General features: G+C 42.7%; 1 protein-coding gene across 3 annotated transcripts in view; it reads right to left on the bottom strand.

Annotated features, from left to right (window-relative positions):
• Positions 1-632: 632 nt before the first annotated feature.
• LINGO3 (leucine rich repeat and Ig domain containing 3) overlaps positions 633-15,848 on the bottom strand; it is an 80,757-nt gene continuing 65,541 nt past the window's right edge. For all 3 annotated transcript variants that reach the window (XM_033953828.1, XM_033953826.1, XM_033953829.1), the window contains one exon: positions 633-5,850. In XM_033953828.1, coding sequence (XP_033809719.1) covers positions 4,005-5,816 — 1,812 coding nt within the window. In that variant the 5' untranslated portion in view covers positions 5,817-5,850 and the 3' untranslated portion in view covers positions 633-4,004. The remainder of the gene's footprint in view (positions 5,851-15,848) is intronic.

The raw sequence follows: 15,848 nt of genomic DNA, 5'->3' as shown, positions 1-15,848 counted from the left end.
CTAAACCATTTTCTTTGACATCTAGTGAGACATTTCATCTGCTGTACATCCAAAGTTCCAGGGGGCGTGTTGGGCATGCTTTACTTGGACATCTTGTGACGATAATCAAACCTTTCTCAAGACATCCTGGATGGAGCTTAGATGTTTGGAGCTAGACCTGTTTTAGAAGCATCTCAGTGCCACAAATATACCCAAACTGACTGGATGGCCACTGGAGACATTAAGGCATGACTCCCCCCCCCCCACTTCCCCACTGACCCCTCTCTCAAATTCTGAATGAAAGAGTACATTTCTGTCTATAGAACAGCAACACTTGGTATGGTAAACCTAGCAAAGCATTTGGTGGATGGGCTAATGAACCATAGAGAGAAGGATCCAGACCCATAAGCTACTCTAACCACTATATTTATGGTGGAAACTGTGATCCCACCCTATAGTACTGCTATATAGGTACCACCTGCAGCCATAAGAGCTATTGGGGTGATAGACAGGTAGGTGGGTGTAGTAGGTTTGGGGGGTGTTTTGGAGGGCTCACCTTATGTTAGAAGAGGGTTATGGTGAGGTGTACTTCTGGCACCCTTTATGTGACATTCACAGCAGTGCCCTCTAAGGTGTTCCACTGCTCTGTTGGTGTGTTTGTGTGGCCAGTCCATCGCAGTGATGGTCACTCCCATGTCCAAATGGTCTGGATTTGGATGTTTTCTACTTGAAAGTTTCTTTTGTCAAAAATGGGGTATACATTTAGGCATCCTAAGGTTTGGACATTCTGTCGGTCTAGATGTCCAAGTAGGTGATTTTCAAAAAAAAATTGGGGGGAGATGTCTAGTGGTTTGGTTTTTGAAAATGGATGTTTCTGTGCTTCCGGCTTTGGACATTTAGCGGGAAACATCCAAGTCAGACTTACACGTTCTTTTCAAAAATGGTCCTCCACATTTTCAGATGAAAAATTCATTGTAATTTAGGAGCTTAAAAATTATCCGGGGCATTTTCATAACACTAAAATATATATAAAAAAAAAAAAAATGGCACAAATTGGCTCTTGGACATTTTTCTTGCCAAAAGGTCCAAATGGAAATGCCGATTTTTGAAGCTGACTTTCTGGATCTCTTGCTAGGCTTTTTAGCCGCAGTGCATCCAAAGTTTGAGGAGGCATATTGGAGGTGTATTAAGGGCGGGTTATGGGCGTGCTAAGTACTTGGACGTCTTGCAGTGATAAACATTTCCCAAGATGTCCAGTATGGAACTTAGACGTTCAGAACTAGACCTATTTTAAAAACTTCCATATGCCAAAAAGAAACTCAAACTAACAAGATGACCACAGGAGGAATTAAGTGATGACCCCCCCAACACTCATCCAGTGGTCACAAAGATCTGAATGAAACAGTACATACTATCTCTAGAACAGTAGCACCTGATATGGGAAAGCCTAGTAGAGCAGCACACAGGTATCTTAAGTAGCCTGGTGGGTGGGCTAGTGAACCATAGAGAGGAGGACCCAGGCCCATAAGTCACTCTAATCACTACATGTATGGTGGAAAGTGAGTTCACTAAAACTTTACTATACTGCCATATAGGTGCCACCTACAGCCATAAGGGCTATTGGGGTGGTAGACAAGTAGGTTTTGGGAGAATTTTGGAAGGCTCACCATAAATTATAAGGGGATTATTGGGAGATGTACATCTGGCACCCTTTATGTGACGTTCACAGCAGTGCCCTCTTAGGTGCCCCACTCCTCTGTTCGCATGTCTGTGTGGCTAGTCCATTACAATGCTGGCCCCTCCCTCATCCAAATGGTCTGGATTTGGACGTTATGACTTAAAACATTTTTGTGGATGAAAATGCCCAAAAAAGTTAGGCATACTAAAGTTGGACATCCTGATTGCCAAGATGTCCAAATAGGTCATTTTCAAAAAACTTTTGGATGTCTAGCGGTTTCAAAAATTGACATTTCCCCACCCCAAGTTTTGGATGGCTTGCAGGAAAGTTGGATGCTCCACTGAAAATACATCTCTGTTCTTATAAAATTTAGGCCTGGCATGCATTTGCCTAGATTGATGAGCCTATGAAAATCACTGCTAAACTCCTCTCTTTTTTCCCCTACCCTAAGTCTAACCCTATTGCCACCTACTTTTCATGCTCCTAAATTTAGAAGCATTAGTGATATTTTGAGTAAGAACTTAGGCACTCAGCCCTAGTATATTTTCAAAGAGGCCAATAACTATCACAGTTAGAAACGGTGACCCGTCAAATGCGCGTAGGACAGTGGCATGCCGACAATTCAGCAGGACAAGTGTGCGCCGCCATATTCCTTTCTTTTTGCGGTCAGAGGGTGTGTGTGTGGGGTTGAGGGTATGTGTGGGACCCCCCCCCCCACTAAACTTACAACTTGCGTGTGCCCTAAACTTACAAGGCATTTTGCGCTCTGAGAGGGGGTATGGAGGAACCCCCAAACACTTGTGCTCTGGTTGGGGGGGTGGGGGGGTGTTCAATGCTGACATGATCTTTTCTGCAAACCCCCCTCCACTATACTTACATTTCTGCCTCGACAATTCCCCTCCGTTCATGCACGCATTTGAGGAAGCAGAACTGTCGGCCTTTGACTATCAGGGCCTATATTTTTTGGTCTCTCCTCTGTCTTTTTAGGTTTCCATGTTGCTTTTTCCTTATATGAAGAAAACAAGAAATGGGACATTCAGAACAGCAGGACCCGCCATTGTTAGATGCACAAGTTTTACAATCAAGCGATGAAGGTATTAATATGAGGCTTGAAACAGCTGTGTTTTGGCTAGTCAGTCTTTATCAGGAGTTAATTAAACTTCCAGTACAACACATAACACCGGAGAATTGCCAATGAAGTAATTGATTACGAATAATGAACTCATGGAATAAAAGAAATACCAGAGTATTGCCAGACAAAATGGCGTTGGCTTTTCAACATTTGTTTGCTGTGGAAAGAGGATTGTATTGAAATACTTGCATTGCAATGCCAGAGCTGTTTCAACTGGCAATACTCTTTGGTATTTATTTTATTTCATGAGTTCATTATTTGTAATCAATTACTTCATTGACAATTCTCCAGTGCAGTGTGTTGTACTGATGGTTGATTGACCCCAAAACACGGCTGGTCAGCCTAAATCAAATCTCCTATTAACACCTTCATCACTTAACTGTGAATAAAGCTTGTGCATCTAACAGTGGTGGATTCTAATATTCTGCCTGTCCCACTTCTTTCTTTCTTTGTCTGTGATATCCATGGAGCGTACATCTCCTTTTTAACTCTGCTTTTTCCTTAGCACATAATCCTCAATGCTACTCTGTGTTGGCATGCCTCTTAAAGATAGCATTAAGGATACCCATTAAGGTCCTAAAATGTTCATTCTAACAAGACAAAGTGCACTGGATTTAATAGAAATCTGGTACAACCACAAGTGGAATGAGTTCTATAATCAAATGTCTGCATTCTCAAAGTCCATTGCTAAGCGGTGTGCACAATCATTACAAAATGTTTTAAAAACCATCTGATCCACATTAAAAAATAAAAATTTCAGTACTAGAGATGAGAAAATGATCATAGTGCTTTAAAAAAAGTAGTAATCTAAAGTCTAGTTTTTGTCCTGGATATAAATGCTTTCTTAAATATTAAGCCAATGATTTCTTCAAGTTAAAACCAAAACATGGCTTCAGAAAGTCACCATGGGGATCCATGATGATGGAAGCCATTCAAGAAAGGGGCCATGGAGCCCAGGCTCACTTTAGCTCAGTGGAACATCTTGGTTCTGTAGAGTGCCGCTCAACACACTCCATCATGTGTCTGAAAGCCCTTATAGTTGATCTTAATCAAGGCAAATTTTTCAGTGACATCTAAATTGATCAGTGCGCATTATTGACTTGAGTCTACTTAATAAAACTGCTGACTGTATATAATTCAAGGAAAATGCGCAAAAAATCCTTGGTTGAGCCATGCCCAATGAGCCAGGTAAGGAATTTCCCTTCTAGCTCATACTTAGATCATCTTCATGTTGAACTTCCTAGCACCACCTTGCCCAGCAGCTGAGGTTGGCCCATCTACTTTGCGGAAGGAATATTCCACTGAGAAGTTATTCTTGTGCTGGCCTTTTCCTCTACTCCAGACAAAGAGTAGAAGAAAGCAAAACAGCACAACTCCCAGGAAGGTTATGCAACCCATTGCTGTAGACACTAAGATCGTCTTAAGGTCAAAGGTAAACTTTAAAAAGATTTGTGTCTCGTTTTGCAAAGTATCATTGCGCTCATTGAGGTACAAAGTTCGGTTTGCATAAATGGATCCATCTCCTTTGACAGTCAATGTGGCAAAATAGGTGTCATTGCCACCTGCATTGCTAGCAATACAAGTATAGGTGCCACTGTCCTGGACTTGGGTAAATCGGATTTCTAAGGTGCCATTAGAAAGAACAGTTGTTCTCCCAGCACTCTTGCGTGTGATCATTTTGTGCTGAGGGGATACCCAGATAATTACTGGTGTGGGCTCCCCATCTGCTCGGCAGAGGAAAGAGACAGACTCTCCTTCATGTGCCGTTACATGTTGAAGCTTTCGGTCCCTTATTTTGGGTTTTTGGCAGATAAAGTACTCAAAAAGAACTGAGTCAGGTAAGTCTCGCAAAGCATTACCCTGGATCTCTGTAGGCGAGGCACAAGTTGGCGGCTGGCCATCAAAGTTAAGTGTCTTCCTGCGCTGCAAGATCCAGAGAAGGCGGCAGTCACATGCCAGTGGATTCTGGTCTATGCGGAGGGTCTCCAGTGTGTTGACAGAATGGAAGGCGCTTTCCTCCAATGTTGACAAAAAGTTGTTGGAAACATTCAACAAGCGAATCTGCCTCAGGCCAAAGAAAGCTTGAGGTTCTATCATTGTCAACATAGCACCAACAATGTGGAGCTCACAAAGTCGGATAAGGTCCTTGAAGGAGCCTTTCTGCACAGTGCTGATAGGGTTGTAAGATAGATTTAAGTGTCTGAGATACACTAAATTCCTTAAAGCTGCGACAGGCACTGATGTGATGTTGGTGTATGTTATGGAGAGTGAAGTGAGGTTCAGTCCTTGGAAGCTTGTTGGTGAGATGTCCTCTAAGAACAACCAGTTATCAATTTCAAGTTCCTTGAGGTTGTATAATTTTTTGAAGTTCTGATCTTCCACAGAAGTTATCCCAAGGTTGCAAAGCCTAAGAACTTCTAGGTTCTGAAGATAAGAAAGAGACTCTGCTGATATTGTGGTCAAATTGCATCTTTCTATCGTGAGCTGCTCAAGACCTAGCAGACCAGAGAAGGCCCTTTGAGAAACATATACTAAATCGTTATCACCCACTTCTAGATTCTTCAAATTCTTTAAGTCTTGGAACATGTAGTCCAATAGAATCACAATTTTGTTTTCGCTAATGTCTAAAAAAGTTAAGTTAGATAGTTTGGTAAAGACGCCAGTGGGGATCAGCTTCAGCTGATTGTCTCTCAGGTGCAAGGTCTGCAGATTGAACAAGTTGCTAAATGCCCCTGGCTCAATACTTGAAATGATGTTCTCACTTAGATCAACTTCCTCTAGCAAAGGGTAGGGGGACAGATCTCCTGGATTCAGGTAACGGATTCTGTTTTTGCTGAGGTCAAGAATTTTTGTCTCAGTGGGGATCCCTTCAGGGATTGAGGTCAGTCGCTTGCGGTGGCACACTACAGATTTGATCTGGGGAGCACATTCGCACCGGGCTGGGCAGGCCCCTGCCGAGTTCATGCTCAGCTGGAGTAAATGGAGACTCAGTATTAGAAGCCAATATGATGTCATAGTGTAGCACATGGTCTCATGGGTGCACGATCATTCTCCCATGCACCTGCAAATTTAAAAAGAAACAAAAAAGTGTTAATTCTATTTGCTCTAAAATAACAAACAAATATCAGTCATCATGCACAGTAAATGGATGGAGGACCATCCATACTTTAAAATGATTAATCTTCTAATTATAATACAGATTGTGAACATAAGAATAGCCTTACTGGGTTAGACCAATGGTCCATCAAGCCCAATAGCCTGTTCTAACGGTGGCCAATCCAGGTCACTAGTACCTGGCCAAAACCCAAAGAGTAGCAATATTCCATGGTACCGATCCAGGGCAAGCAGTGGCTTCCGCTATGTCTTTCTCAATAACAGACTATGGACTTTTACTCCAGGGAATTGTCCAAACCTTTCTTAAAACCCACACTATCCACTCTTACCACAACCTCTGGTTTTGTTATTTTGGGCTTTTCAAAAAAATCAGATTTCATAGAACAAAAAGCATTAGTGATAACTACAGATTTTTTTTTTTTTTGACAGATAGGTAATGGACCTTTTTGGTGAATTTCTTGTACCTTATATAATTCTTTTAAGGCAACCAATACAGTGGTATTATAAAGAGGACTGGACAAGTTCCTGGAGGAAAATTTAAAAAAAATTTTCCACGAAAGCTTGGATAAAACATTATTGATTCCTGGAAAAGAACAATGGGAAATAGATCTATTTTTTTGTATCCTCCAAGTAATGTGACTTGATTTGACTATTGTTGGAGACAGAATGTTGGGCTTAATGGACCTCAGTCTGTCTCAGACTTTCTTTGTTTTTTATGGACTCTGATCAATGTCATCCATTACTTGTTCCTCTATTACAACAGTACAGGAGCTGGATACCATTGATATGCTCTTCCCATGATTTTTGAGTTATTTGGTAATAAATAGAAATAAAACAAAAGAAAGGAAAAATAAAGTGATATCTTTTTATTGACAAGCTTTTGGAGAACCTCCTTTTTCAAATCAGATATGAGCAAATGATGGCAATATCAAAATACATATAAGACATGAAAAGCATTCCAGTGACAACAATGATGATGAAAAGGTAGGGACAGAGGGCGAGAGGAGTGAGAAACAAGGAGGGGTGGATGAGTAATCAGAGAATGACAAAGCAGTATGATTTAATGGTTTATAATATGACGGGAAATTCTTATCCTTGCTAAGTCATCTATTGGGTGTGAAAATATTTCACATTCTTCATTTCTAAGATCTTATTTTCCTGGATTATTTTGCAATCTGACCATAAGGTCATTGATCAGTGCTCACCCGCAGAGTAAGCTTTATCTGTAAGCGGCAAAGTCTCCAAATGAGTTAGTTTTGCACTCACTATGAACCTATGATCTTAGTTTCTCAAATGGTGTTTTTAAAAAAAATGACTATTCTGCTTAATGCTTGCTGTAATACCTCCACTGTGCCACAGAGAGCCTCCCTCTGGAGTTCATGTTACATATATAGGCAACCTATTCAGGTGAGCTTAGAAATTCTTTTTAATCAAGTCTGTGGCACCCAAAATTATGAGAAATATTTCAGTAGCTTTCTGCCACATTTTCTTGATATTTGAGAATCTTCTCTCCTGCCACACAATTCACATAATAAGTGCTTGGGACTGAAACCTCTATGATCCGCTTTGTGGTGTTTGATGGGTGCCTACAAGTTGATTCTTGTTGTTAGAATCTGTCTTATCTCCCCCAATAAAAAAATAAAATAAAAGCAATAAAAACATACCTCTTCATCTGACCCCCCCTGCCCTTGATAAATGGACTACAAAAAATTGTATATTGGTAACTGAACCAGTCAGTGTCACATAAGGATAACTACACCTAATATGTGCCAACTGGGTTTAAAACTTGTATTGTAATCTTGTACTGATATTATGTATGGTTAATTTGTAACCCGTTCTGTGCTCTTTGGGGACAACGGGGTAGAAAATAAATTAAATAAATAATATAACACTCATCACATTGTCTGCATTATGCCACTTGGACACTAGAGGTCACTACATGTTCATCTCAATCCAGATATATGTAGATGAAGCAAGCATGGAAAGATGAGGCAGAATATAAGCAATTGACCATTGCAAAAGAATTGGAAGGCCTAGGGCCCAGGTGTATCTTTGAGCTTAATTAACATTCAGGTCTGTAGGCCTCTCTTGAAATTTTGATAATTATATTCAGCAGCCATGATCACGCCTTTCAAAATGATCCAGTAAAAATGTGTAACTGAACATCATACTCTTAAATATGGGTGGTGGGGTGGGGATGGGGGTTGTTTATAGAATTTGGCCCTTATGCCCAGATTCTGTAAGTAGCACCTGCCACATGTCAGTCACTGCCAGACACCGTTTCCCCAGAATCACACCTCCTAAGGACCAGAAAAGTAAGCCTGTAAAACCCTGGCTACATTTCAGGCACCTAGGGTCCTTCCTGAATCATGGCTAGCATTGCCTAGTGATGCCGAAGCCTGGGGCCACCCCTAAACATGCCCTTTTCTGGGCTTCAATGCTAGGTGCCATGGACCAAGGCACCTGTCTGGGAGGCTGCTTAGCATCGTCTAATTTTTTGTTTTGATTAGGTTTTAATTGGTTTCTAATGGTGTGACCAATTATTGTGCCATTTAGAACCAATTAAAACCCTTAAGTTAGTCGTTGGTAGGTGAATCTAGGTGCCTGCCAGCAACTAACCTTTGATGTTTTTTGGAGAATTCAGGCCTTAGTGTTTAACGTGTGTTAATTCCCTTAACATGCGTTGAGATGCATTCAATTCTAATGCTGCTTCATGAATTCCCCCATAATCACTTTTGTGCCCAAGGAAGGATTAATTCATTGGTGAGCCCTAGGCACCTAAGCACACTGGGCCCCCTGCCCCCCCACATCCCCCCTCCTGTGAGAGTGAACCTCCAGGAATGGCTCCAGAAGTGCAAGTAGCACCTCCTCCTTGCTTCTCCATTATTCAGTGCAGTCAAACTCACAGTCTTCAAAAGACCATGGGAAGCGGTTTCTACACACTGCCCATGGCTGATCCAGAAGCCTTCCCTCAGACACAAAATCCCAGCATCAGAGGAAAGGCTTCCAGGTCAACCATTCGCAGGCAGCTTGTAGGAACTGCTGTCCGCGGCCTTTTGAAGACTGCAAGTTCAGCTGCACTGAATATTGAAGAAGGCAGGAAGAAGCAGTACTTGTACATCTGGAGCTGGGCCCAGAGGCAGGTACTCTGACGTCATCGAAGCAGGCAGCATTCTGGCTCCCCCCCAACTCTTCAGGTCTGAGGAACATGGCTACTTGGCCTACCCTTTAATCTTGCCCTGGATGTGCCTTTATAAACTAGGCTCTCACAATGACTCCAAGAAGTGCACATACATTTGTGCACAAGTTTACATCTGCTTCAAAGAAGGTGTAAATGTGTGAAAAGATCCCATACAGGCAAACAAATAATTTATAAAATTCATGTGCAAATCGGCCCCAATTCTATCTAAACTATGCCCCTGGAAAAGCCTATGAGCAGACTGTACAGAAGCAGACTCAATGATAAGAACATAATAGTTGCCATACTGGGTCAAAGCAAAGTTCCATCAAGCCCAGGATCTTGTTTCCAACAGTGGCCATTTACACCCCATAGCCGATGGACAGAATGTGTTTTGAGCGTCTTTAATTAATAATAATAATAATAATAATAATAACAGTTTATATACCGCAATACCGTTAAGTTCTATGCGGTTTACAGAAGATTAGTGGAGTACAAGTTGAGTTGACGTACAAGTTGAGTTAACTTAAGGGATGTGGGAACAATGGGGAGAAAGGGCAAGAGAGGGGAAGGAGAGGAAGTGGGTCAGCTGTCTAGGTATTTCAGGAATAGGTGAGTTTTGAGGCGTTTCCTGAATACCTCATAAGTGGTGGGCAATAGGAGTTGTTCTAGGTCTTTACTCCATAGAGCAGCCTGATGTGAGAGAAGATGCTCATGGTGTTTTTTTAGTTTGCATCCTCTAACCGGGGGAGAAACGAAGTGCGAGTGGGAGCTTCTCTTGTGTTTGTTGGCTGAGAAGGAGAATAGGTCAGTGATGTATTTAGGGGTTAGACCGTAGAAAACTTTAAAACAGAGGCAGGCGAACTTAAACTTTACACGAGCTTCCATCGGCAGCCAGTGTAGCTGTTTGAAGTATGGCGTCACGTGATCGAACTTCTTTAGACCGAAGATTAGTCTGACCGCAGTGTTTTGCATTAGTTGTAATCGTCGCATATTCTTTTGGGGGATTGCTAAGTAGGCGATGTTACAGTAGTCGAGTTGACTTAATACGATAAGATAAGATAATTAGTCTCTATTCACCCTTATAAAGACAAATGAGGGGTTTGGGGTTTAAAATTTTCACTAAAAACTATTTATACTTTAAGTATTTATTATACTAAATATAAAATAGAGTTTCTTCAAAACTTATGAGGAGGTTGGTGTGTAAATCTCTCGGCAATGAGAGGAAAGCTGAGTCCGGAGTGACACCTCTGAAGTTTTGATACAAGAATGTTATAAGCTGTTTTGCCTGTTTGAGTGGTGTTATGAATGTATGCTGAACTGCTTCTTATAAAACTGGGGGTTTAGGATCCTGGGATTTGATGTATTTAAGTTTGATGGTCTCAGGCTAAAGTTATTTCTACTGTGTCTTTGGATTTAGTTTGATTTATGAACATGTTATTCCACTCTTCACTGAGAATCATTGAGGCTTACAAAATCAATAAAAATGTAAAATAATCATAAACAATAACCAGGCAAATTGAACTATTTGAACATTGCTCACCTTCCCTGCAGGTAAAAGTGCACACCGATGGCTTCTTGAGTTCATGTGTCCACCACCAGCACCTATTGATTTGCTTGGATTGCAGTTGCTTTATGTCTTTTCCTCCTCCTCCCTCCCTCCCCCCCCCTTTGAATCTTCTGCCTGGTTTTGAAAAGCCATCCGAACCCTTAGACATGTCCCTGAAACAGAGGACATGTCTGGGTAAATCCGGATGTCTGGTAACCCTAGTGCCGCAGAGCATTATAAACATTTTTGTTACATTAGCCAGGTGGTCAGTGAAATCAGTGGGGGTGTCATGCCCATTTAAAGGGTCCTGAGGAGAGCACTGAGTGATAGTCTGATAACTAGGTAAGTGCCTGGATAAAGGTAGGCCAGCAAAAAAGCTCTCCTAACTATCTGAATATTGGCTGGCACCCAGAGTAGAGAGTTGCGCGGGGACAGAAATCCCACCCGTCCCCGTGAGGTATCCCACCCATCCCCGTGAGGAATCCCTCCGTCCCCGTGAGGAATCCCTCCGTCCCCGCGAGGAATCCCCTCCATCCCCGCCCGTCCCTATAAACTTCAGAAACAGTTATTTCATTTAATTATGCTACTGAATTAAAGGCTCTGGTAGAAACTCATTTACAAATAAGCAAAAAGACTTTATTAATTTGGAAATATTAATTGGGAAGAATACATACTTTGTAAATGGCTTTCTACCAGAGCTTCTAATGTTTATAAATTTTTATCAACACAACTAATATACTACTTTATCCTGAAGCAAAAAAAAGAAAAAAGAAATAGAATTCTTTTCCTACCTTTGTTGCCTGGTTTCTGCTTTCCTCATGTTCTCATTCAATTCCTTCCATCCATTGTCTCTCTTCCCTCTGCGTCTTCCATTTGCTCTGTTATTGTGCCTCTCCCTTTCTCCCCCCTTCCAAATTGGTCTGGCACCCATCTTCTTCTCTCCGCTCCCACCATAGTCTGGCATCTCTGTCTTCTTCCCTGCCAGCGTCTTCTCCCCACTCTCTCTTCCCCATTTCCTTTCAGCGTCCCTCTCCCCCCCATCTTCCCCATGTCCTGTCAGCGTCCTTCTCCCCCCTCTGTCTTCCACATGTGCTTTCAGTGTCCTTCTCCCCCCTCTGTCTTCCCCATGTCCTTTCAGCGTCCTTCTCCCCCTCTGTCTTCCCCTTGGCCTTTCAGCATCCTTCTCCACCCCCCCCATCTTCCCCATGTCCTTTCAGCGTCCTTCTCCACCCCTTTGTCTTCCCCAGTGCTTTCAGCGTCCTTCTCCCCCCTCAGTTTTACCCATTTCCCTTAAGCGTCTTTTCCTCTCCACTCCACTTTTCCTCCCCCTGCCCCCTTACCTTCGTGGCGCTTCCCCGCCCGCCCGACAACAGAACAGGCCCGGTCCGACAAACCTCCCTGCCCTTAACCGCGAATCTAAATTACCTTCTTACAGCTGCTGTAAGAAGGTAATTTAGATTCGCGGCTACAGGGCAGGGAGGTTTGTCAGACCGGGGCTGTTGTCGGTCGGGGAAGCGCCACAAAAGTAAGGGGACCTGGCCGGCTGTGCTGCACCCGGGGCGGACCGCCCCCCTCCCTTGGTACGCCACTCGAGCCGCGAGGCTACTCTCCTCCTTACCTGCCCTGCCTGCAGCATAGAGAGCCGAACGGAAGTCTTCCCAACGTCAGCGCTGATGTCGGAGGGAGGGAGGGCTTTGTTTAAGCCCTCCCTCCCCTCCGACGTAAGTGCTGACGTCGGGAAGACTTCCGTTCGGCTCTGTGCGGTTTAGGAAAAGGGGACCATAGTGTAAAATATAGACAGCAGATATAAATTCAGACACATTTTGATCACTAAATTTAAAATTAAATCATTTTTCCTACCTTTGTTGTCTGGTGATTTCATGAGTCTCTGGTTGCCCTTTCTTCTTCTGACTGTGCATCCAATCTTTCTTCCCTTCTTTCAGCCTGTATGCTATCTCTCCTCCAGACCTCATTCCCTCACCCAACTTTTTCTTCCTCTCTCCCTGCCTCCCTTTCTTTTTTTCTCTCTTCATGCCCCTTTCTTTTTTTCTGTTTCTCTTCTTTCTTTCTGTCTCCCTGCCTGCCCTCTTTCTTTCTTTCTCCCTGCCCTCCCCCAAGCCACTGCCATTGCCATCGGGGAACAGGCCCCCAAGCCGCCGCCACCATCCAATAACAGGCCCCAAAGCCGCCGCCCTAAGCTCTCCCTGCGTCGGGCCGACCAGCATTCCTCTCCCCGACATCAATTCTGCTGTCAGAGAGGAAGTTCCGGCCCAGCCAGGCAGTGATTGGCTGGCCAGAACTTCCTCTTTGACGGCAGAATTGACTTCGGGGAGAGGAAGGCTGATCGGCCCGGTAGATCGCCAAGACAAAGTGAGCCTATCACGGAGCCTGGGATGGGCTCCATGATCGACTCACTTTGCCTTGGCGATCGACCTATTGGGAACTCCTGATCTACAAGAATCAAGCATTTTTAAGCAGAAAGAAAGTTCTAGAAAAAGGGGAAAGGGCTAGGAAGTGGGTTGTAGTAGGCTCTGGAGCATTTCTTCACAGAGAACGTGGCAATTGCATGGAACAGATATCAGAATTCAAGAGTGAGAGGAGCACAGAGGATCCTTATATGTGGGGAAGTAAATGGAAAACAGTTTCTAAGTGGACAAGACAAATATCTTGTATCTCCCTGCTGCTGCTTGTTGATATTAGTGTCTTATCAATAATGAAATGCATGCCATGTTGCTTGGAAACAGCCACCTTATCCAGGTCATTTGTTAAAGAAGTTGGATTGTTGGGAATTATGTTACTTGCCTTACAGATAAGACTGAAATGGATTAGATGCATTCAAGAAGCATATAATTATCAGTGAAACACTCACATGCTCTTCTCTGTCAACTATAGCTACCAAGTTGGAATGGGGATCCCTGGTAATCCCTGGAAGGTACTTGACATGGCTTGGCAAGGTTTTGGCAGTGAAAGCTGTTGCTTTTTCATAAATACCAGTCCTATATGCTAAAGACAGAATGTGAACCACAGGATGTGCACAGGATGGCCTCCTGTGCAGCAGCTTTTCATCCCTCCCTCCCATCCCCCTGTGCAGCACCTATGGACCTGACCCATCACCTGCCCCCACCCAATCCCACCGTGAGATTTTTTGCAGCCTGCTCTGCCAGGGCTTTTCTCTGCCACGTCATCAGTGATGCGGCAGAGGGAAAGCCCTGGAGGGCCATAAGAAACTGTCCATAAGAAGCTCTATCATTGTTGACAATCTTAACTCGCTGCTCTGCTGGTGTCAGGTGTTCCTCCTGCTTCCACAAAGGTAGGACCCGGCAGAGAGGAAGGTCTGACTGCAGCAGAGCAGTGACATTCCTGGACCATGATGCCAACCTTGGAACACCCCCCTCCATGGTATGCCACTGGAGTAATTCAATCTGCATGTCTGTGCAGCATTTAACCTCTTGGCTGAGGCTACCAATAACCAGTTAGATGGGGATTGCACGGAGAGTCCCAGCTGAGAACTGGAGTAAGTCCAGTAACACATTTCACAGAGCTTCCCAACTGTAATAACTGTTGGTCACTCCTGATGTTAACTGGATCAAAATTAGTGATCTATTTATTTAATTTTCTTATTAAAGAAATAACAATTTTGCATGAGGTAAAACTCTTTATAGTTTATAAATCTTTCCTTTTGGCTAAGTCTTAATAATAATATTGTCATTTATAGCTAAAGAGACATATGATCAAGAAACTGTTTTATTTTACTTTTGTGACTATGATAAACATGCCAAGGGTCTCAAAATAGTACCTGGAGTGCCACATGTGACCCCAAGGCCGCAAGTTTGAGACCATCGGTTTAGGGGATGAAGAACTTTTATGCACAAATGAGGAGTGGGACTTGGGACTTAGAAACACTGTAAATTGAAGATTTTCCCATGAATTTGATTGTGCTTGATCAGAAATAATTAAACAAAATAAAAAACAAAAAACCAACAACAACATTTTTAAAGCCCATCCTGTGGTTGCTCAAAGTCACTGATTACTTAAAGTTCTGTTTTTCTTAAAATTTGCTATTATTTTTGCTTCATGGAACACATTTCTTGGTATTATAGCTATAACTTTGTTTTCACACTCAGTAATGATACATTGATAAAAAGACATTTTATGCAAAAAATCTAGCAGTATTTTATTAAATGAACCTTCAATATCTGCACTTTATTGTGGAAAATAACAGAAATTGAACATACTTTGCTAATAACTAAACACACACACTTTGGTGTAATCTTCTACCAATGGCGTTCCAAATACTCAAGCATTCAATGTCTTCTTGAGATAGTCAGGCTACAGCCTGTGATGCTGTTGCAAGGAGTTGAACAGCACTGAAGGCTTTATCCTATCTCAAGAAGACACTGAATGCTTGAGCCAGAACTAGGGTTACCATATGGCTCCAGAGAAAGGAGAAGCAGATAAATGAATATGAACACACTGCTATAATTAGCATCGGTCTCATAAGCAAAAATCGGTTCTCTGAGCACTAAGTAGTGTCATAAAGATTATGGTGCTAATTATGCCAGTGTGTGCATATTCATTTATCTGTTTCTAGTTTAATGCACCTGGGGTAATTAATTATTTATTCCTGAATATATTTGGGTATCCAGAAAAAGGAGGACAGACTGAGACATCTGGGTTTTACTTCCATTGAAAGTAATGGAAGTAAAACCTGGATGTCTCAATCCATCCTCCTTTTTCTGGAGCCATATGGTAACCCTAGCCAGCAATTCCCATGGTTTGCTTTCTTCTTAATCTCTGGTGTAGTTTAAAACTTTAGTTTACAGGGCAACTGAAAAGCACAATAAACAGCCTCTTCCATTATCTAGGCTGGCATTAAGCTCTTAGGTATCTGGCCCTTCGTTAGGTACTAGCTAAGGCACAGCAGAAGCGTTACCTTCTGGTTAGACTTGGGAGAATTCCTCCCAAATGGCTTTAGCAAACACTTTTCAGCCCATACATTACTTCTAGCTTTGCAACTGTTTTAAGGACCTCTAGCTCTGGGTTTTGACAACTCATGTCTTGCTTTTGGCTCAGTATCTACTTAAAGGAAATCCTGTCCTAGGATGGATATCTTGCATACTTCAGCTAACCAGCACTAAAGGCTTTACTTTTTGTCCTCTTATCTTTGTCAGACTGTTTCTGCCATATATTTCCTTGCAGCCCTCTGGAAAGATCTGGA

This window comes from Geotrypetes seraphini, chromosome 8, assembly GCF_902459505.1.
Source record: "Geotrypetes seraphini chromosome 8, aGeoSer1.1, whole genome shotgun sequence".
Lineage (NCBI taxonomy): Eukaryota > Metazoa > Chordata > Amphibia > Gymnophiona > Dermophiidae > Geotrypetes > Geotrypetes seraphini.
Note: the sequence above shows the minus strand (reverse complement) of the source record. Positions and strands in the feature narration are given on the sequence as shown.